The sequence below is a fragment of the Parasteatoda tepidariorum genome, chromosome 12, assembly GCF_982258835.1.
Source record: "Parasteatoda tepidariorum strain Cologne lab strain chromosome 12, Ptep-v5.0, whole genome shotgun sequence".
Classification (NCBI taxonomy): domain Eukaryota; kingdom Metazoa; phylum Arthropoda; class Arachnida; order Araneae; family Theridiidae; genus Parasteatoda; species Parasteatoda tepidariorum.
In genome coordinates this window covers 59,963,763-59,989,559 of record NC_141766.1, presented here as the reverse complement: position 1 = coordinate 59,989,559, position 25,797 = coordinate 59,963,763, and the positions used below count along the sequence as shown (strand labels likewise).

General features: G+C 31.1%; 1 protein-coding gene across 5 annotated transcripts in view; it reads left to right on the top strand.

The window, feature by feature from the left end:
* LOC107449383 (SPRY domain-containing SOCS box protein 3) overlaps nt 1–25,797 on the top strand; it is a 31,234-nt gene that overhangs the window by 1,780 nt on the left and 3,657 nt on the right. For all 5 annotated transcript variants that reach the window (XM_087156227.1, XM_071188392.2, XM_071188393.2 and 2 more), the window contains 2 exons: nt 5,248–5,435; nt 6,183–6,411. In XM_087156227.1, the coding sequence (XP_087012353.1) occupies nt 5,248–5,435; nt 6,183–6,411 (417 nt within the window). The remainder of the gene's footprint in view (nt 1–5,247; nt 5,436–6,182; nt 6,412–25,797) is intronic.

Below are 25,797 nucleotides of genomic sequence, written 5' to 3'. Positions count from 1 at the left end.
TGTTGTTTCCGATTGTGGTATTTCTGTATCGTGATCTGTCAAGCCAACTACAATTGCCAAGGTGCCAAATAGATTTTAAACTTGTAATTTTTTTTTTTTAAAGCATGCAGATGTTTGCCTGGGGTTGGCTACAAGTTATACCTTTCAAGCTGGTCCCTTCTGTGATGTTTTTTTGTAGTTTCTCACAGGCCACTGTCCTGAAGTTGCCAAGACTGCAATTATTCTGCGACAGGTCATGATATGGAAATCTCGAAAATTCAATCACCACATTTTTCTTTTTTGAGTTTCATAAAATTACTTACATTTAAAGACACAAATTTTGCCTCCACTGACAATAGTTTTTTGTGAATAATAAGTCTGTCATAGATTATTTATTGGAATATAAAAAAATAGCTTTAAAAAATGTATTAATTATTTCTTATGCCTAAGTTTGTTCATTGTTGTTTGCAATTATTATCTGTTTATTAATGAGTAACTCTTCATATTTTTTTACTAGCATTGTTATGTTTTGGAGGATTGTCAGCCATCAACTAACTATCAAATCCATAACATGGAATATTTTTTCAACAAGTTTCATTCAGATTTTTCTTTCTGTTTAGATTTCTTAATGTTTAAGATACCAAAAGAAATTATTTATTAAAACATAATTTAAATTAAAGTAGCAATTTATTTAGTCCACTGATCTTATGATTTCCCTTGCTTTATAGTTTTCTGATGATTTTTATTTTTTTAATGCAACGTTAGATAATCTAAACAAAATAATTGGAAAATTTTTATATTAGTCCAAAGAAATTAATTAGCAATGTTGATGTAAATGGTAATATATCAGTTATATAAAACTAACAGAAGTTTTAAAAGCAATAACATTATATTAATATTTGTCAACATTTATTATTTATTAACATTTGCTAAAATTTTTTTATTTATTAATACAGGGGTCCCCAACCTTTTTGTACCTAAGAGCAAATACCAGAATATCGGTCGAGTGGCGGGCACCATTTATTTTTTCAAGATAAATTTATAGTTGATAGACATAGGTAATAATACACGCTACATATACAGACGTGCCAACCTAGCAAAATTAACATTCAGGAGTTTCCCTAACAAGAATTCAGGAGATTTCAGGAGGGGTAAAAAAAGGTGCATGGTATGCAACATTTGGCACTTCTAAGGAATTTTAAGTAAAAAATTTATTAAATATAAGAATGCAAGAAATTTTACACACTAATAGAGCAATAATTGTTTAAAAATATTAAATGGAAATAAAATAATTAAACACAGATTTAGCAACACAAAACTATATTAGGTAGATACTCTTTAAATAAATACCATTTCCTTAATAAAACATTATTCAAAAACCCTTGACACTGTAATAAAAATACACAAAAACTTTTAAAAAATAAACAAATTGAATAAGTATTTTATTTTAAAAAACCAATTCAATACTAATGTCTGTACAATAAAGAACCAATTATCCGGGATGCTCGGGACCATCGCTATCCCGGATGTCTTAATTTCCCGGTTTCCTGGATCGACAAAAAAGTGTCGTTAATCGATGTTTTATCAAACCCAAATTACAAGGAAAAAATGTAAACACATTTTAAAGTAAGAGAAAAAAGAAAAGCACTCCTAAATCTAAAAAGGAAAAAAATTGTAGAAAAATAAAATTTAAAAGAATAAAAAAATTTGCAAGTTTAGACAAGAAAAACAAGTTTAAAAAATAATTACGATTCCTAATAAATCAACTAATAAACAAAACCAATGATTAAATAACGCAATATATTTCATGGGGGGGGCGAAAATAAAAGGAAAACCTATTAATCTAAATAAAAACAACACTTGAAAATTATCGAACCGAAACGATAGTTAAAAAACGGCACTAGCATAAATATTAAAACCTAGAACAAGGCAAGATCAACGGACTTTAAAAAAAAAAAAAAAAACTAATGAAAAAATTTGGTAATACAAATAATTTTATTGAGGGCAAAATTTATCATGAAAAAGAAAGAAAAAAAAACGTAGTGGAATCAGAAAAACGAAACTGCAATCTGCTTCATAAAATAATTGTATGCTTAAATTAATAAACAATTCTCCTTTTTTTTTTTTTTTTTTTTTTTTATAAAAACGCGATTTTTAATTAAAGCAGGTGTGATTCCACATCAAGAAAAACTTGCAAATGATACCGCACTTCCAAAGAATCAGAATTTATTCAAAAGAAAAACATTTTATTTTTATTAATCGATGTCAAATAGATAAATATATTTTTCTCTTTCATCTTCTGTTCACTGATATGCATGTGCAATGCATTTTCCCCACCCCCTCGTAAATCAAACTAGCAAACGAAATCATCATGCCACTCCTTTGAGTTTAACGACCTAAAAGAGAATAAAGATCTAAAATCTTCAAGGTCGCGGAAGAAATGACGTTTCTCTGGGTAAACGGGGGAAAAATTCTTCCCTTCCTCACATTTTCCTCTACTCAACTTCAAGGATTAGTCCAGTTTCCGCTTTTTTTTTCCATATCGTTTTAGTTCAAAATGGCGGGAGAACCGAGCAAATTTTTTTTCCGGATTATCTGGATACCAGATAAATGGTTCTCTATTGTATGCATGAAAAAAAGAGTTGCAGACTTAGCTCTCCGCAATTAAGTCTTGCTAAAGTCATTGGTACATGATTTGTTGAAATTGATCCATACTTCCGTTTCGACTTAAGACATCCTTGAAATTTTTTTTTTTTAAATATACGAAGACTAAACGAATAATTGATATCACGTTGCTAGTTTACGAGCTTGTTGCCAACCGTGGAAAAATACGCATTAAAAACTATAAAAACAGCAAGATACAATATCAATTCCGACTATCGAGAGTACGAGTTTCCCCACTCCTGAACGGACGTCACTCGATAACGACATGTGACGTCATTGCATTCAACTCCACACGAAAGAAGAGGAAGATTTCACCCGCCCCCAGTGTAAGGGGGCGGGTGAAATAGGAGTGTTAAGAGGTAACGTTGAAGAGGGGGGAAAATAAAGCATGTTCAGCTACGCTTCAGGCAGATGGTAGTTTGATAAGAGGGGATGGAATTCAAGCTGAAAGAAAAACTTACCATCGCACTCGCGGAAAAATTAGGTAATTTTGAGTTTGGCCGTCGATCGCAGTAAAATTCGGGAGTTTTTCAAATCAATTCCGGAGGGCGGGAGAATAACTCAAAATTCGGGAGACTCCCGCAAAATGCGGGAGAGTTGGCACGTCTGCATATAATACACAAAAAATTTAATTGATAAAATTAATTTAACATATGAATATAATTAGTATTAATATTTTTGTGTAAAATAAATGATTACTAAATTGCTTTCAAAACATATGAATTGTAAAAATTATTTATAAAATACAGTCAATGTGGTTTCTGGCATGGCATTTCGCTGACCAGTGCTTCATAAATGGGAGAATATGATGAAATTCCTACTCGCTAGTAATCGTCAAGGTGTTCATCTGAAAATCGGGATCTATATTTTGATTTTATGATGTTCATTGTCAAAAACAGTGATTTGCACAACTTTGTGGAACCAAGAAACGACTTTATTTTATGTGATGCTCTTTTTGAAAATGGAATTTATTCCTTCAACTATATTCCAGAATTTCTCATCTGATATAATAGTTTTGAGGATAATGTCATTCTGAAGATCCACAATTTCTATCTCCACTTCTTCTCGCTTTACTTGAAGAAATTCTGAAATGTATGTTGCTATTACGGTTACGTTTATTTGGTTGATAAAGGGATTAACAAAAAAGATCAAAGGTTCGATGATATTAAATTGTTGAAAGCGCTTTGATGAAAAATGTTGATAAGTCAATTTCACTGTCATCTATCATTTTTTTCATGTTTGGAAAATGCACAACAGACTTCATTTTCAAATGACATATCCACAAAACTAGCTTAGCTCTGAACGAGTTTATAGCCTCTTATCATTTTTGCTATATGTTTGTCCTTTCCTTGCAGCTCCAAGTTTAAATTATTCAGTTTTTCCATTATGTCTGTTATGAAAGACAAATATGCTAGCCAAAGAAGTTCTAAAAATGTTTCTCTCTTAGTTCTAAAAATGTTTGATTTTTGGCTGCAAGATAATTTTTTATTTCTTCAATTAAATGTAGAAATCTATCAAGTACTTTGCCTTTACTGAGCCAGCATACTTCAATATGTATTTGCATAGCATTTAATGGGAAAATAGAAAACTGAAATATTTTATGGTTGGGCATAAGCAGCGGGAGCACCAAGACCGATCGACGGGTGCCTACGGGCATAGGGTTGGGGACCCTTGTATTAACATATGTTAACATTATGATTTGTGAATAAAATATATTTAATCTGTCAATTGGTTAAGTAATTTGTTTGACAGTTTTTAACTGATTGTTGGTCACATAAATGTCATTTTGCGATTTCTCAAAATTTATAAAATGATATGTATCTGAAAAATTAAAACTAATGCTACTATTTGGATCTGCTTGAACTTTTCTAGTGCAAAAATTTTTTTTTTTTTGAATTATTAATTCTTTAATTTCTAAATTAAAATTATGTTCAAGTTTTATATGCAGTTGTTTCCACTTAATTGCATATCGAATAATCAAATAACCTGCTTATACCAATAAAATTTAATGGAACCAAATCATTTTATATAAAACTAATGTTAAATTTCCCCGTTTAAACGAATAATTGTTGTTTTTTGTCCCCGCTTAATTGCATAAAGAAGAGGTACTGAAATGAAAAAAAATTGTTTACTTTTGAGAAATGTAAAATGGAATTTCCGTTTTTCAATTGAGATAATGATAATTTAAAAAAAAATTACGCCCGCCATCGTCTTCTCAGACATAAGGCATCTTGCTGTCCAATACAACACTGAAGTAGCTCCAGAAGGTGAGAAGGCACAAAAGTCATCACAGGAACGAATGTCAGGACAGGAATGTCATCACAGGAACCTCTAAATGCTTATTCTATGGGATATTTAAGGATGATATTTCTGCTATACTTAACTAGTTCATTTACATTATTTGCTTTAAGTAGGTTAAGCTGTTCTTTATTTCTTTGAGTTTTTCTAGCAATTAAAACTAGTACTAGAGCACAGTGATTGTGTGTTTCTTCTTAATATATTGTTTATAATATGAATAGGGTTTCCAGATTTGAGTGGCAACCCTGTCAAAAAAAAATTTATGAACACTTTATGAATTTTAACTGTCTCTCTTTTTTTTTGAAGCTATTGAGTGGACTTGGGATGTTAAAAGTGGGAATGATTTTGTAAACACTTTAAATAATGATAGAGATGTGACATTTCATAGAAAACACAGCAGTGGGACTGCGCTTGTGAGAGGAAGTAAGCCTATGTCTCATGGTCAACATTTCTGGGAGATTCAAATGATATCTCCTGTTTATGGAACAGATATGGTAACTTTATTTTCTTTCCATTAGCTGAACATTCATTTGTTGCTCCTTATACAATCTTATTACAAACTTGAAAAGAGACACTAAAAATTTTTAGTAATTGAATATTACAGTCTAAATAATAAATATGCTGTTAGTTGTATAAAATTTATTTACTTCCAGAAGAAAACATTTATTTCAATCAATCTTTTCTTGCTCATTTGCACTTTGAAGAAATCTTTGTTTTGATTCTATGTTGGTCTCTCACTCTCTGGCCAAAAGGACACCTAGTGGTATGGACTTCTTGGTCCCCCTTTTACATTGATGACAGCCTGAAGACCTTCCACCAGTTTTTGATAGCCATCACAGGCTGGCTAAGTAATCTGCTCTTTATTTCATCCCAAAGGTATTCTATAGGAGGCCAGTCCAATTTTTGTACATGCCTCAAAGTGTGAATGGTCTAAATATTGCCATAGAGTTGTCCACATCTCCATAACAATTGGGATTCTTTTGGCCAGATAGTTCTTTACTGAAATATCATCTCATGAAAGGTTTGCTAATAATGCTTTAGGAAAGCTCTTTAAAGTTTCAAAGCTTCTGAAAAGAAATCATGATATTGAGGTTTAAATGAAGTTGTCAATAAATAACTTTTTATGCATCTTGCCATTGAAGTCAAAAAATCTATTATAGGAAAGATTTGTTTTTTAAAATATAGTTGAATCTTTGCTTCAAAAATAATTTTATTAGTTAATTAAATCAAATCCATTTTAGATGGTTGGAATTGGAACAGCAGAAGCTGATATGTCTCAGTTGCAAAATACGTACATTAGTAGATTAGGAAAAGATAGTGATACTTGGGGTTTTTCGTATACTGGATCTTTTTATCATAATGGAGAAGAACGCACTATATCTACTACTTTTGACCAGGGCAGCATTATTGGTCTTCATCTTGATCTGTGGAATGGAACATTGTCTTTCTATAAAAATCGCAAACATCTTGGTAATTCATTCTATCTATGTCATATATTCGTTAATTTTATTTGTATTGTGTCAAGTCAAGGTTTTATTTTTGACTATTATTCTACTCTTGTATATATTAATGATCTGCTTTTGTTATCATCGTTGCTTGTTCCACTATACTTTATTTATTATTACTCAAAATTCTATATTATATAAATTTTATTAAAAGCAGCATCTCTCTAAAATCGTACCTCCACAAACTGGCGACCCAGACGTGATGCAAACTCGCCTACATCGAAAATAACGCTCACGTCTATGTGAACTTGTCTACTTTGGTAGATAAAACATATTTAAATGTTGAATTGCTAAATGCAACTGTGTCATTGCTCCTTTGCACTGTTGCTTCTCAGTTTCATTTATACACAATGAGGTCCTGCACACACTTGACTGCTAATAGCGACACACGGTGAACAGCTCTCCCAATCTTTTGCGGAACCATATTGAATCAACTAGTGATATCCATTCATTGAATTCTATCCCAGTTAAAATTCTGGTCGCGTAATTACCACTACGATTATTAAACATCAATTCACTAGGCATGCTAACTGGATTCTATCTATCTTTTGATAGATGGAGGTTGACATAACTCCTTTCACCACAGTATGATCGTTAAGAAAGTTTAAATTAATATTTAAAAGCTAGCTTCTAAAGTTTAAAATAGAATTAAAAATCCCAAGGAAAAAACATTTGATTTTTCTCATTTTTAAAATACATTTGAAATAAAATTATTGTATTGAGTAACTATAATTTCGTTAATCACAATGCCTTATAACTTATGAATCTCTCGTTAACTTATCGCTCTATTAAATTAAATATTATTTTCATTGGAAGCTTATTGCAGGTTTTTAATAATTAATGACCTTTAATTTCATATGTTACGTGAGCGCAGATAAAATCAGGATTGGGATTTTACCAGAGAAAAAGCAGTTTTCACCAGGATATGGTAAAAACTAGTTTTTTACTGGCAAAAATCTGGTAGGTAAATACCATTAACCCATATTTAGTCATTTACATATATAGTGGTTTCTTATTTATAACTGATAGCAATATATTTTATTTCCAAATTATAGGTAATATTAATAATTAGTGTATGTATATTATATATATCTATGCATATCAACAAGATACAAACCATTGGTTTTAAGTGATATGATGTAAGTTATGTCCTAAATTGTAGTTGTAATTAGATTTTCCATTAATTAAATATTAAAATCATTGTTATAAATTACATTATTGCACTTTTTATTGTATGCTATAACTTTATTACAGCTGCATATAGGCAAGAAAAAACTAGGAAGCTCAAATAAGCAGAAATTCTGTTAACGAGATGTTTACATATACGCAGTGGCGTACCTAGAACTTTTGCCGCCCGGGGCGATCTCCAGTTTGCCGCCCTTTCTATTATAAGTCAATCAAATAGTGGTTTTTATAAATTAATACACATAAATAAATTATTAAGTTATTTAATCAATATTAATTAATACACAGAGTAAATTTTTTTAGACATATTTGTATGCACTCGTAAGCATATTTATATAATATCTACTCTTCTAGCTTTCATACTAGAAAAATCGTGTATAATGCTCTCAAAATTTATATTATTTGTAATTTCTTGTTCTATTGACAATATTGCAAGATTTTGTAGTCTTAATTGACTCATTGTAGAACGAAAATAATTTTTTATCAACTTCAATTTTGAGAATCTTCTTTCGCAACTAGCGACACAGATTGAGATTGTTAAAAAAATTCTTAGCAAAATTACAATGTTGGGAACAGAATTTTCCAACCTATACTGCTGAATAAATTTTAGCAGATCAAGAGGGCCCTTCTCCCCGTTTTTCCAATGTTTTGCCTCTTCTTTTAGTGTAGGTACAGCCATAAAAACCTGGATCCTTTTTCTTTCAATATGGAACTGTTCTTTATCAATGTCAATCAAGTCATTTATTTGACATTCAAACTCTTCATTTAGTAGGTTACACGGTATTATGCGCGAATATTTTCTTACAAGGCCATGCAACTGATCGAAGCGTTCTTTTATTTCCTTTATAATTCTGTCCATAGATGAAAACATTTCTCTTCGTACTTTTCTTCTAAGGATAGCCCCACGTCTCGCGAATTTTCCCCACTCATATTTTTTCTCCTTCTAACTCGACGCTCAGTTGATATCTCCAACTCTTCACAAATTATTTTGGCTGCTATAACAGCGTTTTGTACTAGCGTATCTCTTTGTTCCATGAAATGTGTTTGCAAAGAATTTAGTTTTATATGGCATTGGTGGACATTTAACCCTTTTATTTGCAGGTATTTTTGAGCGTCATTAATTTCCAAAAGGACGGGTTCCCATAAATGAAGGTAACATAGAAAAGAAAAAGATTGCATAGAATTGAGTAATACTCCAGCATCTGATCTCGTTTTACTATTTTCTTCTTCAGATGTCAATTTTTCCAAAGCGCTTAAAATGTAAAAAAAATGTTTTTTTACTATAGTTACCGCTGCAGCTCTAGCGCTCCAGCGAGTTTCTACACTGCGTTTAACACCTTGACCAGTGACAGAAAGTAAAACATTCCATCTATGAGTGGAAGAAGAAAACAACGAAAACAACTGTTCGATAGTTCCAAAAAATGTGATGGAATTGATAGCTGTAGAAGCTGCGTGTAAACATGCCAGGTTTAAAGAATGATTTGTACATGCTACAAATTCTGCATTTGGATTTATTTCTTTAATACGAGTTTGAACACCGCTGTGCTTTCCTGCAATGAGGGCAGCATTATCATAAGCCTGTCCTCTGCAATTTTTTATATCTGAACCGTCATTTTCTAATTTCGTTAAAATCATATCTGTGATTTCATCAGCAGTTTTTCCTTTAGTTTCTACAAAGTCATTAAACGATTCTACAACTTTAACTTCGCTACCATCAATAACTACATATCTAATAATTTGACTGGTTTGATCTTTGTGTGAAATGTCAGGAGTGCTGTCAAATATAATACAAAAGTATTTAGCCTGCTTCATTTGATCCATAATTGTTTTTCTGACTGCGCCTCCCAATAGCTCTATGAATTCGTTCTGGATCTTCGGCGACAAATAAGAGATACTATATTTATTACCCATCTTAATTTTTACTACATGTTCTCGTAATACTGGGTCGTACTTAGCCAATAAGTCAACAAGCTCAAGAAAATATCCTCTATTTTCCATTGAATCGATGTTTTCCTGATGAACACTTTCACAATGTCCTCGAAATGCCAAATTTTGTTTTGCTAGGAATCTAATTATATCAAGTATTCTTGTTAGAATTTCCTTCCATTTTTTTATTTCTTTATCAATATTCTGTTGTTGTAGTTTGTCAATAGTTGTGCCACGTCCAAGTCTTATTTCTAATTCCTTCCATTTGGAATATGATCGAATGTGCAGTGGACTCACCTCATGTTGACTAATTTTGGGATTAAGTTTCCACCATTTGTTAAAACCATTTTCCATATTAAAACCTGCTTGACAAAGATTATCAAACAGTTTGCAGCAGAAACAATAAATACTTTTCTTCGATGGTGAATATACCATCCACGATCTTAAAAGCTTTTCGCCATTAGGCAAAATTTGAAAAAACCAGTCCTGACTCAGTTTTCTTGTTTCACCTTTGGCTTTGATTGTATTATTAGGACGTTTTACTCCTTCGCTGAAGTCGGCGTCCAAATTTTTAATTGCAAAGGGACCTTGACGTACCAGAAATACTCTTGTATTGTCGTCAATTTTGTTAGGCCATAATCCAATATCTTTCATAGAAATAGACGGAATAATTTGTACAGCAGATTCTTCATCAGAACTTGATGAACTTTCTACTTCTTTGCCAGTGTGTGAAGCAGGTCTTTCCTCTTGACCAACATTGGAAAATGTTTTTTCGCCTTCGAGGGCTGCTTCTTCGCCTGTATTTGAGGCAACAATACTAAAAGAACTAGAAGTTGACTTATGGGAGATATATTTGAGTAGTGCTCCAGTATTTTTAGTCTGTATTTCCTCCCTTCTCTTCCTTTTCTTTCTAAATGACGCACCACTTTCTTTTACTCGTTTCATCCTAGGGATATATAATAAAAATATAACTTGTCGAAATAAATAGTATATTATGTATAGAAAACGGCAAAGTCATTTTACTACTCTGAATAGCATTTAGAATAACATCTATATCTATAATACGTAATATAATATACTTACCTATAATAAACTCTCCAAATGCACTGGCACCCTAATAATTTGTTTCACTCTTCACTGTTAAAAGATTGAATCGCGAATGAACAAAATGGTTTATAAGCAATTTATCATTCCAAATACAATTCTTCAAAACGGACTGAGTATATTTATCTATTTGCGATTCCTGAAATTGTAACTTCGTCAGTATTTTTGTTTTGTCTCGTTTAGATTTTGTTGTTTGAAAAAGATAGTTCTTATGCCGACGCCCTAATGCTTTGCAGACCTAGTAGACCGGCGGTCTGCTAGGTGTTCCGCCTAGGCCGCCTTCCGCCGACCCTGCTTTTCAAAACGGTGCGGACTGCACCCACCGCCCCCCTAGGTACGCCACTGCATATACGTGATTCTTCCATCAATTCTATTTTTTTGACTAGGAGGATTTTCGCCATTTTGATTCTGTGGAACTGTGTAGAAATGTGCTAATATCGCGAATTTTATATCTGACATCCGAGATTGTCGCAGAGTATCATTGTATCTGTTTGTCAACAAAACGAATAAGAAAACAAAGTTTCTAAAGCAATAAATTTATTTTAAAAAAATTTATAGACAAACAGAGTGACGAACGAAAAGAATGAATACAAACAAAAATGCTTCAACAGAAGCTTAAATACTCTTTAAACTGATGACGTCATGATCCACGCAAGAACAACCAACAGCAAATTAAAAGAAGCTGGCCAATCCCCACGACCATGATGTTACCGACAAAAGTTGAATGCATGAGATCGTCATCTTTAACAACTAACGAAGATTGAACCTTATACCCTTTTAGCCTTTATTTCTCTCCTCAGGAGGGTGAACTTCTCTTCCAAAACGTGTTTTTTGAATGACCCTTGTAATATTTTTTCCACATTGAATTTGGCATGCGTTATTGTCTTCCCCTTGAAAACTTTGGCTATTTTTTACATTGCAGTCTGCAAAGGAAAATATATCATTTTCTGAATTTAATTCCTGTGGGGAAAAACGATGAATAGGTCTATTAACAATTCCAGCTGATGTCTTTAATTTCAAAAGACGGGTGATGCTATCCTTCCCTAGGATTATTTCTATCACTCGACCTAGAATGGATTCTTATTTTTCTCCCTTTATTATTATTTCCGATAAGAACTATGTCATCTATCTTGATATTTCCTCTCTGTCCACTAGGGTGGTATGAAGAAAGCCTAAATATTCCTTTTGAAACCGTTTTCTGAGTGCTTCTCTGACACGCTGTAACTATTTCCATCTTTCAGTCAAACTTACAGATTGAATATCATCCAAGTCGCCTACACTGATATAAGCACGGACGTAGCTATAGCTTTTACATGGGAGGGGTCGAGAATTTCCATTATATATATATATATATAGTAATATAAGCTACTAATATTTCAGTAATCATACAGGTGTGTAAAATATTTGTTTATTGTAAGGAAAACAATGATCAAAGAGTATAGAAAAATGTTAATTTCTTAAAGTAATAAATTTAATCTTTTGCACCTTGTTGATAACTTATTTACAATTTCGTCGGAATCCAATTGCACCGCCAAGTCACGATGCATACTCAGAAGAACAAGTCCAGTCAGTCTCTCATCTCCCATCTTATTTTTGAGATAGGTTTTTAATCTCTTTAGAGTGGAGAAACTTCTTTCTGGTGTCGCGGTGGAAACCGGAAGTGTTGCCAAAATACCCAGCAACGTTCTTGTCAGAGGGAAAAACTGTTGATCGCACTGATTGAGAGTTTTGAGATCAGTGACAGGTTTTCGGATATTGATTCCCAGTGTTTGCTCCATGTGTCATATTCACTAAGAAATGTGTTTTCCTTTACTTTCGCCTAGAAAGGTTATTGCTACTTTTTTCAGACTCTCTTTTGTTTTGTCATCAGTTTTAGTTTTCTTGGGTAGAAGCAGTTGAATGCCTTCTATAGCATCTTCATGTAGTTTGAAACGAGCATCTAGTTCGGTTACCACATGGTCTATAAACGGATAAAACACATTTCGCTGGTAGTAAATTTCGGCAGTTTCTCGATGTTCATTGCTGCGTTGGGACGCTCTTGCGGCCATTCTTGGGACAACTATTTCATTTGAGCTCATTCTCTTTGCTTCCTCAAAAAGTATGGAGAATTGTGTCTCGTTTCTAATGCTTTCTATGGTTGTTCTGACAGTTTTTGCATAACTGCAAGTGGCAATTAAATCAACATTCACCTTCTACATCACCTTAATCAAATTTACAGTATACGAAAATACTTTTCTGAGTATGACCAAAGATACTATAAATCGGCTATTGTCCACTGCTGTCTGCAGCTGAAAAGCTTGTCACTTATTTGAATAAAAAAAAACTTGAGGTTGATACATATATGCTTCCTCATTTGACTTTGCGTAAAGGAAATCACACTTTATATCTAATTCAGAATGATACCAACCTAACATACAAACAAAGATTGCGAGAAACATTCTTACACGAACAAAATTTATCACGAGGCTAAATACTTTGTCATAACTTTCACCTCATATTTGTTTAAATCCCTGGGCAACTAAATGTGCTTTGTATCTCACAGTTTCATCCTTTTCATTTACTTTAGTTGTATAAACCCAACTGCTTCCTAAAATTCTTTTACTTTTAGGAGTTGGAACCAATCCCAAATTTTTCTCTCATAGTATTTCATCAGACATTGCTAATTTCCAATTTTTAACTTGGGGAGATTTTAAACAGTCTTTATAATTTCTAAGAATTTTTATGTCAATATAATTTGCTTTATGTTTTATGTTAAGATATACCTGAAAATTTGAAACTTAACCAGAAAAAACATTTCCCCCTCTGAAATCAAATAAACCCCTATCTTACTTTATGTTGTTACTATTGCAGTAATTTTCAACATCGTTATAGAATCTTAATCCCATATTAACTCCTTCAATATTATAATAAATATCTGTTCTACTATTATCTGGACGTAGTACAGCTTTTCTAATCCACAAAATGTTTTTACATGGTATTAAATCAGGTTTTACGCTTGAATTACCTATATCTGAAGCACTTTTCTCCAAATCGGGACGTTCTATTTTAAAACTAGCAAAATTACGTTAAATGGGTTTGCTGCCCAGTACGGCTTCCACACCAATTGCACTTTCATCAACACGAACATTTATTGTTTCAACAGGTTTCCTTTTGTTTTTAATCCAAAATCTGTAACCCTTCGTATGCATTGCATAACCTAACATAATCCCTTCTTTAGCTCGCATTTGAAGTTTATTTCTCAACTGTTTTGGTTGACCCACAAATGCTAGACAACCAAATGCTTTAAAATGAGTGACTGATGGTTTTCTACCACTATACAATTCAAAAAGAGTTTTAATTTGGTTTTTATGACAAATTCTATTATAAGTGTAAGTAAGGTTTCAGCCCAAAAAGCGTTTCCTAATTTACTAGATTTTAATATTGTCTAAGGCAGTTAAATTATAGCGTTCACTGACGCAATTTTGTTCTGTCGTATAAGCGTTAGTACGGTCAGCTTTTATACCTTCATTTTCAAGAAAATCACTAAACTCTTTATGGCAAAATTCCATGCCATTATCAGTTCTAACATTTACAATTTTGCAGTTTAAAAATCTTTCAGCTCGCTTTTGATATCTTATGAAACTATTGAAAACATAAGATTTCTTTTTAATGGGAAAAGCAGTAACTTTCCTACAAAGGTTGTCAGTGGTAAAAAGAAAATACTGACTTCCACCATATAAAATGACAGGCATTGGACCACATACATCCATATGTAAAAGTTCTATAGGCTTCTCAGACCTTATACTTAAATTGGGTTTGAACGAAATTCTTTTAGATTTAGCTAATTTATATTCTTTACAATTATTATCTGAAAAATTAAGATTAGGTAATCCTTTCACACTAGAATTTTTACTTGTTTGGGTTATATAATCACAATTTATGTGGCAGTACCTTAAATGCCAGATATCTAAATTATTTGACTGAGCAGATATATTAAATAATTGGTCATTTGCGTCACTAACATTTTTGTCAATAATTAAATCTTTATCAGGCTTAGTATAAGCAATAGGTTTAAAACAATACAAGCCATTAATTCTTTTAAAATAGAAAATCTTCTCATTTACTCGATTATACATAGAAATAAAATTTTTAGCACCCACAAAATAACCTCCAGCTTTCTCTATTATAGCTACCAGAATTCTATATGCAGGCTAGAAGGTTCCATGATGAAACAATTATAACTCAAAGATTCTTAAAAGCAAAAGGAGTATTGTTGCTCGTTTCCATACTAGATTCAAAACTTCGTAATCTTTAGCTGTAGCCATCAAATTCGGATGTGTGGACTTATATTCGGAACAAAAAGTTATTTTAAAAATACTTACTGTTAGTTTTGTCAACTGGAAAAAAATTCCTTAGAAGCATCATAGTTTGAAAATGTCCTATTTTTTTAGAATCCGCAGAATCTTGAAGTATATCATAACAATCTTGAGGTTTAAGCTGACGATTCACTTTTCAAAAATGGCGGTTGGGAACGGTCCCCATTATTAGCTTCTCCATTTGAAGTTGACAATGACTGTGCTAAATCCAGGCTAATGCAAAATTGATATTCAGGATGATAGAAAATGAATCCCAGTTATGCCTAAAACATGGCCCATAGCCATGACATCCGAGATTGTTGCAGAATATATTTGTATCTGTTTGGCAACAAAACAAATAAGAAAATGCAAAGCAATAAATTTTTTAAATTTATTTAATATTTATAAATTTATTTATTATAATTTTAAAGCAATAAATTTATTTTAAAAACATTTGTAGACGAACAGAGTGACTAACGAAAAGAATGAATACAAAAGAAAATGCTTCAACAGAAGCTTAAATACTCTTTAAACTGATGACGTCATGATCCACTTAAGAATGATCAACAGCAACTGAAAAGAAACTGGCCGATTCCCGCGACCATGATGTTACCGACGTAAATTGAATGCATGAGATCGTCATCTTAAACAACTGACGATGATCAAACCTTATGCCCTTTTAGCCTTTATTTGTCTAACAATATCAAACATGGATTTTCGTATTTAGCTGATTTAAAAGTTGAGCCTATCAATTCCTTTTTGCGGGTTTAAAAATCCAATAACACGGTATTGGATTTATATCTAATATTTACGCCTTTTTACAATCTAATGTTGTGATTTTTATCCACGTGTTTTTAAAATTCAATATTGCGATACATAATTAAGCGCTTGTAATTTGAAACATCAATTTTGTTATTTATATGTGATGTAAAAACTGTGCTTTGCGATTTCTATTCATGTTATCTGGCAATTATGCTTGGTAATTCCTATTTACGCGATTTAAAAATTCACTAGCGCAATTTAAAAATTCACTATCGCAATTTATATTTTCGCGTTTCTAAAATCCAATACTGCGATTCATATTCCCCCGATTTTGAAATCCAATATCGCGATATTTTTGTAAGAAGTAAGTTTTTTTCTTGAATTTGTTACTATGAAGGTGTGGTATTCTTCAGTAGTAGGTGATTTAAATGTAAATGCTAATAAAAAAAAATTATGTTAACTCTGAAACATATATGGTATATAAATTGATATCGATTTTTTGCACACTAAATTTTCAAGGTTTTTTACTTTGTGTCACAATCACCCCTGGTAGTGATAAGGGCTCTGTGAAATAAGAATTCATTTTATCTATAATCTATTTTTTCATTTATTTTTATAAAATTAGATTAGGAAAAAAATTGTTTTACTTATTTCAGTTTGTATGTGCACCTTTAAGATCAAAATATTCGTTTGTTGAAATGAATTTAAAAAAATAATTTTTTATGTATAAAGCTTTCAAAAATCAGAGAAACAACAAAAATGAATATTGATGTATACATTAGAATAAAAATGTTATCAAGATGATATTCACAAATATTTTAAATTGATCAGAGGTAAGATTACTTTATAAATCAATGTATGATAAACATTAAAAAAGAAGGCAAAAGCAAGTGATTTCAACAGTATTATAATGCAAAAAAGGGTACAAAATTGAGTGCAGAATATTCTTTAAAAATATAGAAGAGAAACCAACAAATAAGTTATAATTTACTCATCTATTTAAAAGTTATTTGCTTAATGAAACATTTTTTCCCCTCAACTTTATCAAAATTGATGAACGAAAATTTTATTTAAAAAATTTTAATAAACTTTTTTTTAAAATTTCAGAATGACTTTATTCGATAAAATCATATTTATTAATACTATATCGTTTTTAGAGTACTGAAAAACTTACATTATTTTGTGGTCATCAAACTTAATGTTTAAACTTGATAAGCTTTAAGCTTATGTAAGATGACTATGAAGTCTACATAGATGACTACGAGTCATCAATGTAAGATAAGCTTGATAAGCTAAACTTTAAATTAATAAAAATTCAACATCTACATATTTAAGAATAAAAAATAAACAGAAAAATATATTTTACCTTCTATTATTTTAGATCATAACATACTCTTTCAGTGTAAACATTATTTATTAATGATTTTTAAGAATTAAATTGATTCCTATTTAATTGATTTGGATTATAAAAAACAAATAGGAATAAGCGAGTACTCTTACTCAATGCCATATGTTTTTCCTTGAATACTGTATTCTTTTCTACACTTCAACTAGCATTAAAACCCAAACAAGTTAATAACAAACAACTAATTGCTAAAACATGAAAAGTATTTGCAAGATGCTTTTGACTTCACTCATAGCATTTCAATAGTTACAGGGTTGCCAAATTTTAAAAAAAAAAAATTTCGCTTCAAAAAGCAGCTATTTTCAGGAGATTTTCTGTGCTCCAACAATGTTTTTTAGCATAAATTCGGTTGACTAACTGCGTCCCGCAGAAGTATCTGAAAAAAAATCTGAAAATTTTGAATTGCAAATTCGAGTCATCACTTAATGCGCTCAATGTGCACAGACTCCATTGTAAATTTATTTTGTTTCTCGATCACCTTTACAACAGTTATTGCTACAAAATTCTGCACAATTTAAAAAAATCCAATTTTTATTATGATGCATGAATTTCGAATTCGAATAATCACTTCAAAATATGTATGCGTGCTAAATCAATTATTGGTAAAAGGGAAATATTTTTTTAAAAAAAGTCTTTTTTTTTAATGAAAAAGTATTTTTTTAATGAATTCTAGTAATTAAAAGTATTTTATTTTTTGCAAATATACAAAAAATTTTTTACATAAGGTTAGATAAAAATGTTAGGTTAGAGCACTAATGGTTAGATAAAAATTGTTGTTGCCACCAACTTGACTAAATGGATTATGGTATATGACAATTAAGTCATTTAATAAAGTTTTAGTTTCAATAAAGTCATATTTTTGTTCTTATTTAGGCAACTATTTTGTTCATTTTTTTCCTGTGGCAACCCTGTAGTTAGATATAAGATAGTTGGCATGATAGATTGTGATCAACAAAAGAGCTTTTGAAGTAAGCAGCAGAATTTTCAATGAAAAGCAGAGGTATTTTTCTTCCAAGAATTAAGACAATTTAGCTGGTGGTTGCCTACATAAGTTTGAAAAATAAACATTTTGGCTTAAGATTGTAAGAACAAAATGCTTGTTTTTCACTTGTTTTGTACCAGAAATTAAATAAAAAATTATTTTATTTATATCTATTTCAAGTAGTATCGCTCATTTAAACATGAATTTTTTTTTTGCAATAGCGGAAGTCTAGTAGTTTTTAACTCGTTGCAAACATGCATTTTTTGTAAATTTAATGTTAGCATTTTAAACGGGCTCTCATATGCTGTTACACTAAATATTGCAAGAGTAATAATATTGCTTAGTAACAGAAAAAGAGGGTAAATCAGGGCAAAAAATGTTTTATTAGGAATATTATGAAGGTTTCAACCTGTGCAAAAATTTCAGTGCTTAAACTGATTATATATTTAGGGCTAGGCATGAGTCACTTTCCTCACTTAATGTCATTATCTTTAAAAAAAGTAACTTTTATTCACTGTTTTTAAGAGGCTTAGTCACTTATCTCACTTTTTTAAAATTTTAATTTCACAATTTTCACCACATTTGAATCAAAAGAAAGATTTCACATTTCCCTAAACCCTTGATATTACAATCCTCTTGCTCTAGTAAAGAATAACTATGGGTGGGGCATAGAAGAGGATTGAATATGTGAAGAAAAATAGACAATTTCCACTTTCAAATGAATTCTTCTTGAAATGCAAGAGAGCCATCCAGTGTATCGAGAAATGATTTTAGTCATCATCATCTATCTTATTGTTTTCTTATCTGCTGTGGCGATGCAGAACATGAAATCTTGTGTATTTCTCCTTGAATTGAATTTCTTTTTCCTGTAGGGTTCATACGTACCTTAAATTAGCTTAATAAAGTATAATTTTGCATCATAGAAATTAAGCACTCTTAAAAGTTCTTATTTTACATTAAAAAGTGCTGAAAAGTTTTTCTTCAAAAGAAAAAACATAAATAAAATGGTTACTTTTATCACCTATTGGCAAAATGGGTGTTGTTTTGGGGTTGATGTTGTGCGCATGTTATTTGGACGTCATCACACTCTTCAACTGTGTTCAAGAGAAATAGTAAACAGTGTGCATGTGTTGCATGCTGACTGCTACTGTTTGATAATTTTTTTTTTAGAATTCTTTTTTTTTCACTTATTATTTAATTTTGTTATGCATTAAGTTGGTGAGTTTATTTTTGAGATATGGGAGCAGAGAAATTCCATAAATACTTCTTAAGTTGTGAATAGAATTTCATAATTTGAATGATATTTTTGTTTTAATTAAGAATCAGAAATTCTAACCTACAGTTAGAACTGGATCGTTTTCGATACCAATTCAGGTGAATATCACAAATAAAGAAGGTAAAAAAAAATTAGACAACCATTTTGCCAATGGGTAACCTGTGATTGCCTTTCAGCGATTGCAATTTTTATAATTTTTTTCCCCTATCAAAAATTTGATTCTTTTTCCATAAGATGTTATTATGTAATGCGAATTTGAGTTATCTCTTTTTGACACGTAATTTCATACTGTTAGATGTTTTTTTAATTTTTTTATGTCAGTTGTTATAAGAATTTTTTGTCCTTTCTATGTGGTTTTTCAAATTGTGCTGTTTTTAACGACACACTAATTTTGAAATGTAGAATTTCAAATTGATTCACCATAAATTTACTTGGTTTTATAATTGTTTTATCAGTCAAATGATTGACAAAGTTCCGCTAATTTCTTTTTCTCCCATGGCTTTTTTAAATCTTCATATTTTAATTAATATTATGTTCATTATGTGACATGTATTTCAGTAACGGCTATCTGTTAATGATTTATTCGAAAATCATTTTTGGATGTACAGTAGAGCACCGATTATCCGAACCCTTATTATCTGAACGTCCAATTATCCGAACTATGTCTAAATTTTTTTTTTAAAAGTTTAGAATACTTTTTAACTTATCAACAATTTTTCTAAATTTCTGAACCAGTAGATCTTCCGGTTGAAAAGATGCCAAGTTATGAAGCAGAAGAGATAGAAGACTGGTGTCGAGACACTGAAAACGTCCCAGGATTTCAAACTTTATATGATAAAATTTTTGCTGAAATATTGAATGAAAATCAGAACTCCACAGACGAAGAGGAAGAAGTAGGTGGTGAAGTTCTAGATAGTGGACCTTCTCATATAGAAGCATGCAATTCATTAGATATTGCAATGAATTGGCTATAATGTCAAAATGATGTTGATACAGTTCAGCTCATTTATTAAAAAAGAATAAGGAATATGGCTGCTCAAAAAAGAGCATCTTCTTTGAAACAAAAGTCCTTACTGGACTTCTTTTGCAATGGAAAATAAAGAAAAATGTGATAAAATCAGTAATTGACAAAAAAATTATAAAAAGCTGAAATATGATTTTAAAAAAATTCAAAATGAAAAAAAAGTTAAGAAAAATATTTAAAATTTGAGAAAAAAAACTTTAAACAGAGCTATTTTAGATAGTACTGCTAGTCCTAAACCTGAAAAAAGTGTGAAGGGAAGTTAGTGCATAAATAATAATCATTTAAACAACTTTCCAATTATCCGAACCACATTCGGTCCCGAGCAGTTCGGATAATCGGCGCTCTACTGTATTTGATTTCATCGCGATTTCTTATAGTTTATTTCCAGTGTTTACCTTAGGCGCTCAGGCGAATTCTTATAACTTTTTCATCCCTTTCCTCGTGGATTTTCAGTACGATGTTATTACTTGCCTTTTTCACCTTAAAGTTAACTTTTTTTACACACTCGATTCAGGGCGATTACGTTGTAAATTAATGTTTTCCGACAGTTTTTGCATTAATTTAATTTAATATTAATATGGTGCTGTATTTTTGATTAATGCGATGTTGTAACGACAGTTTGTTAATGATTCATTCAAAAAACACTTTCAACGATTCTATCGTGATTCCACTTCCCCCCCCCCCAGAGTTTCTTCAACCATTCTTATTTTTTATTTATTTATATTTTTTAAACAATGTTATTACATATGCATATTTCAAACTTAACCCCTTTAGGATAATGATCACATGTCCAGTTTCGCACATATTTCCAATTTTAATACTTTTAATGTGATATTATTATTTTTTATTTCATTAATCACTTTTTGACACATTCTTTTTGCTCCATTTTTATTGTAAAAGTACTTTTTTTTTTACAATAATAGTTATTTAAAGTTTTTTTTCTCAGTTCTTCACATTCTATTTAAAAATGCATTGCTTTTTGACTCCTGAAGAGAAGCTCATCTCAATAAATGTGTATTGACTTTACATGATAGCAACACTATTTTTGTTGTATACTTTCACTGCTTCTTTAATATAATGCTTTAAGCTATAGCAGTTAAACTCAAGCATGCAACTTTTTTTTTTAGTTGAGAAAAATTAAAAATATTTATTATGCAATTTTTTAAAAAAAAATTTCAATAGCAGTAAATTAAAGCAATAAACAGCTACAACAATAAATGTTTCTAAACCAATTTTTTTCCTTTAAGTTGTATATATTTAAGGTTATTAGGATGTTGCCTGAATATTAACACTGTTTTTAATTAAGTCACTATTTATCACTTTTTTAAAATATTTAGTCACTTTTTCACTACTTTTTCTACTATAACTCCTGCTGAGCTCTGTATATTGTACTACAATGTAACACTACAAGATTATTAAAAATTTTCCAAATTCTTGTACTACTGCCTTTATGTATGTTTCAAAGATACAGTAAATAAATAATATGAAGATATTATAAATGTGATGTATAAAGATATAATAAATAGGAGAAACAAAGAAATTTTTTTGAGGATGTGAAAAATGTTTCTTCTTACAGGGAAAGACCACCTCTATTTACGACCACTTTTAGGAGTCACAGAATTTTTCCCATAGACTTGTGTTGAAGAGGTGAGACCGGGCAAACTTCTGAACCAAATGCACAAAAAAGTCAAATAAGGCAATTAAAATGTATTCCAAATATTCATATTTAAAGAGCTCTTTCTGATGATTTCTGAGTAAGATTGACAACCTTATGTTGCATTAGCAGAGTTAAAAATTGAATTAAAAAAAATATATATTTTTTCAAAAAAACTAAGCATCTTAAACAAAGAAACCTTGTCTCATTTTTTAAAGCTAATTAATTTTTATGTTATAAAATTAAATGTAAACTTTAATAAAAAAAACATAATTGTTAATTTATTTAAAGTAGTTCGATAATTAGTAAATTTGTTTTTAAGCATAATTATATCAGTAGGGATCACTTTTATTAACGTTAAATTTTGACAATCTGATTTTCATGACGCAAACACAAATGGCATTTCCACACCAAGAAAATGACATTGACTATAATTAAAATCAATTGTAAAAAATTTTTTACTTTCGATAACATTTTTGAAATCAATGGAAGGCAATCACCCATTAACAACCATTTTATTTCGGAACAGGGAGTGGTCGCTCCCAAGAGGTTTCACTGTACAATGGGAATTTTTTTTCAATAGTAAAATTCATGGGAAAAGCAGGTTTTTCCCAAGATGGTAAAAACCTCAAATGGTAAATTCCATGCCAACTCTGGTTAGAATACACATGCATAATTTTTACAATGTTTGGGATAACATGAACAAATAAGAATCTCAAAAGCTATGATAGACCATAATTTTTTGTGTTGATATTTACCATTTCGAAGCTGTTTCAGATTACCTATTCTAATCTTAAGTCTAGGAGATATATTAAAGTAAAATTGTTATATTCTAAGTAAGTGCCAATTCATCTGACTTACTATGTATAGTATTTTCTTGATTTTTGCTACAAAAAAAAATGTATTTTAATATTTGCAAAATTAACCAAATTGCTGAACTGTTTGAACGCATCACAACAGTTCAGATGGTATGTGTTACATTTAATTTATTAATAGAGGTGATCTGAAGTAATTGTAATATTCTCATTAAGTTTCACTTTTCAGATAGTGGCAACACTCTCTATGTTCCATGAAAAAATAAGTATATTGTTTTTCTTTGTTTTAAAATTCTTGTAAATAAAAGTCATTTTGTGAAGTTAAACATCTGAATATTTATTTTGAACAAACAGTAAAATAATCTTATTGTCTTACGTGACATAATGGCGTCCGCGACAGTACTGTTTGTGTTTTGAAATTTAATGAAACGAATTCAGAAAGGCAAGTGACTTTTGACGCTAGTTGTTAACATTTTGTATGTTATCGATATTATAAAGAAGTGTTTGCTTGTTGACAATTATGGAAGTTTTGAAATTAAAACGGAAGTCTATCACAGCTGCATTTACTCGGTTGTACAATGTTATTGAAGAAGCCGCTAAACAAGAAGTTGACATATCGGAGGATATGGATTGTTTGGCGACATTTGAACTTCTCAGAGAGAAAAACGACTTTGAATGAAGAAATTTTAAATTCATTAGTAATATCTGAAAATATTGAAGAAGATGTCATTGAAAAGGAAGCTAGTTTGGCTGATGAGTATTCTTATAAATTTAAGAAGATGAATTTATTATTTAATTGAAAAGTTCATTTGAGTACTGACACAGATACACAATCGACAATTAGTGAAAATATAAGGCGAAAATTTAAACTCCCACGTTTAGAACTGAAGAAGTTTGGCTGAGAAATTAAGGATTGGTTTCCATTCTGGGTACAATTCCGAAAAATCGATGAAGACGCCGATATTGATGAAACTGACAAGTTTCAATATTTAGTACAGGCTACTGTTCAGAATTCCAGAGCTCGCGAATTAGTTGAAAGCTTTCCCCAGTCTTCTGGAAATTATGCAAAGGCCATTGACTGTTAGAAATCTCAGTTCGGCAGAGATGATTTCTTGGTTGAGTATTAAGTTCAGGAGCTGTTAAAACTTACTTTGACTTTTAACTCTAAAGATAAACAAATTAAATTATCAACTACTTACGACCGCATTGAAACACAACTAAGGTCATTAGACTCTAGGTGTAACTACAGCAAAATACTCTGTCATGTTATTTCCCTTGTGGAATTATGTTTAAGTGAAGAAGTACTTAGAGCTTGGCAGAGAAACGAAAAGGGGCTGATGAAAAGCTCTAAAGAAGAATCTCGATTAGAAATTTTTAATGAATTTCTTAAAAAATGAAGTTGAGAATGAAGATAGAATTGCTCTTGCTATGCAAGGTTTCTCGTTGAAGGAAAATACCAAGTATTCTAAAATTAAAAGAGACATTCCAACTGCTGCAGGATTGTTTTCAGGAAATAGAAGTTTTAATTTGAAATGTGTCTTCTGTGACAGAGAAAACCATGAAGCAAAAGATTGCTATTTTGCTCGAAAAATGGATTAAATAAAAAAAATGACAAAACTTAAGAAACATGGTTGTTGTTTTAGATGTTTGAATATTGGTCCTCTGTCTAAACTCTGCAAGGTTCGAATAAACTGTGAAAGTTGTAAGAAACGACATCACGTTGTTATGTGCCCTGATGGAAAGAATAATGGGACTCTCAATTCTAAAGAAACAACTGATGTCAAGAGGGTGGAACATTTTAACACATTGCCCTATCCTACATGTTCCTCAAATGTTTTTCTTCAGACTTTGGTTGTGCTGCTTCGAGGTGAAACAGAGGATGATTTTGCTGTAAGAGCTCTCATAGATACTGGAAACCATAAGTCATACATTACGAAGGAGGCTGCTGAGAAAATGAAATTTCATGCTTTGAAAGAAACGACTCTCATCCATACTTTATTTGGTGGAATTGAAAATAAACAGAAGCATTTAGAATACAAGATCTACGTGAGTGATGTTACAAAGAGTTATCATTGCACTTTCAACGTTCTTGATCCAGAGAAGATTTGCTCAGAAATGCATCAAATGGTATCAGAGGTTTTAACGCAGGAATTGGAAGATAATGGAGTTCATTTATCAGATAAAGAATGTTCTCCTTTTTGTTCCTCCACAATTCATTTGCTTATTGGTGCTGACATAGCTGGAAAGATCATTACTCGTAAAATCCTTAACTTCACTTCATGACTAACAGCCATAGAAACGTTGTTAGGGTGGACACTTTTAGAAAAATCACCTGACATTTCAGAATTTGATAAAGTAAGTGCCACAAAAAAAAGACAACTCTAGCTCTGCCATGTCACTTTTCGTAAAAGAAGCTAATATATCTGATTTGTGGGAGTTACACTTGATTGAGATCAAGGATCCAATTGAAAAGTTATCAAAAGATGAACAGGAATATTCTGTTAAGGAAAGATTTTTTGAAACCCTTAAATACACTAATGAAGGACATTGTGAGGTTCATCTACCTTGGCAAGATGACTCTGTGCCTTTACCAGATAATTTTGAACTGGCCAAGAGAAGATTGCGTTCTGCGACTACCAAGATACTCTCCGAAAATTTGTATGATAGCTAAGAGAAGATCTTGTTGCAATGGCTCGATGAAGGAATTATTGAAGAAGTTCCACAGTTAGATGTTGATTCATTTGGAAATTACCTTCCTCATCGACCTGTGTTGAAGGAAAGTAGCAGTACAACACCCATTTGCCCGGTTTTTGATGCTTCAGCTAGAATGAAGTGCTATCCATTATTAAATCAATGCTTACGCAGCGGTCCAAATCTGATTGAA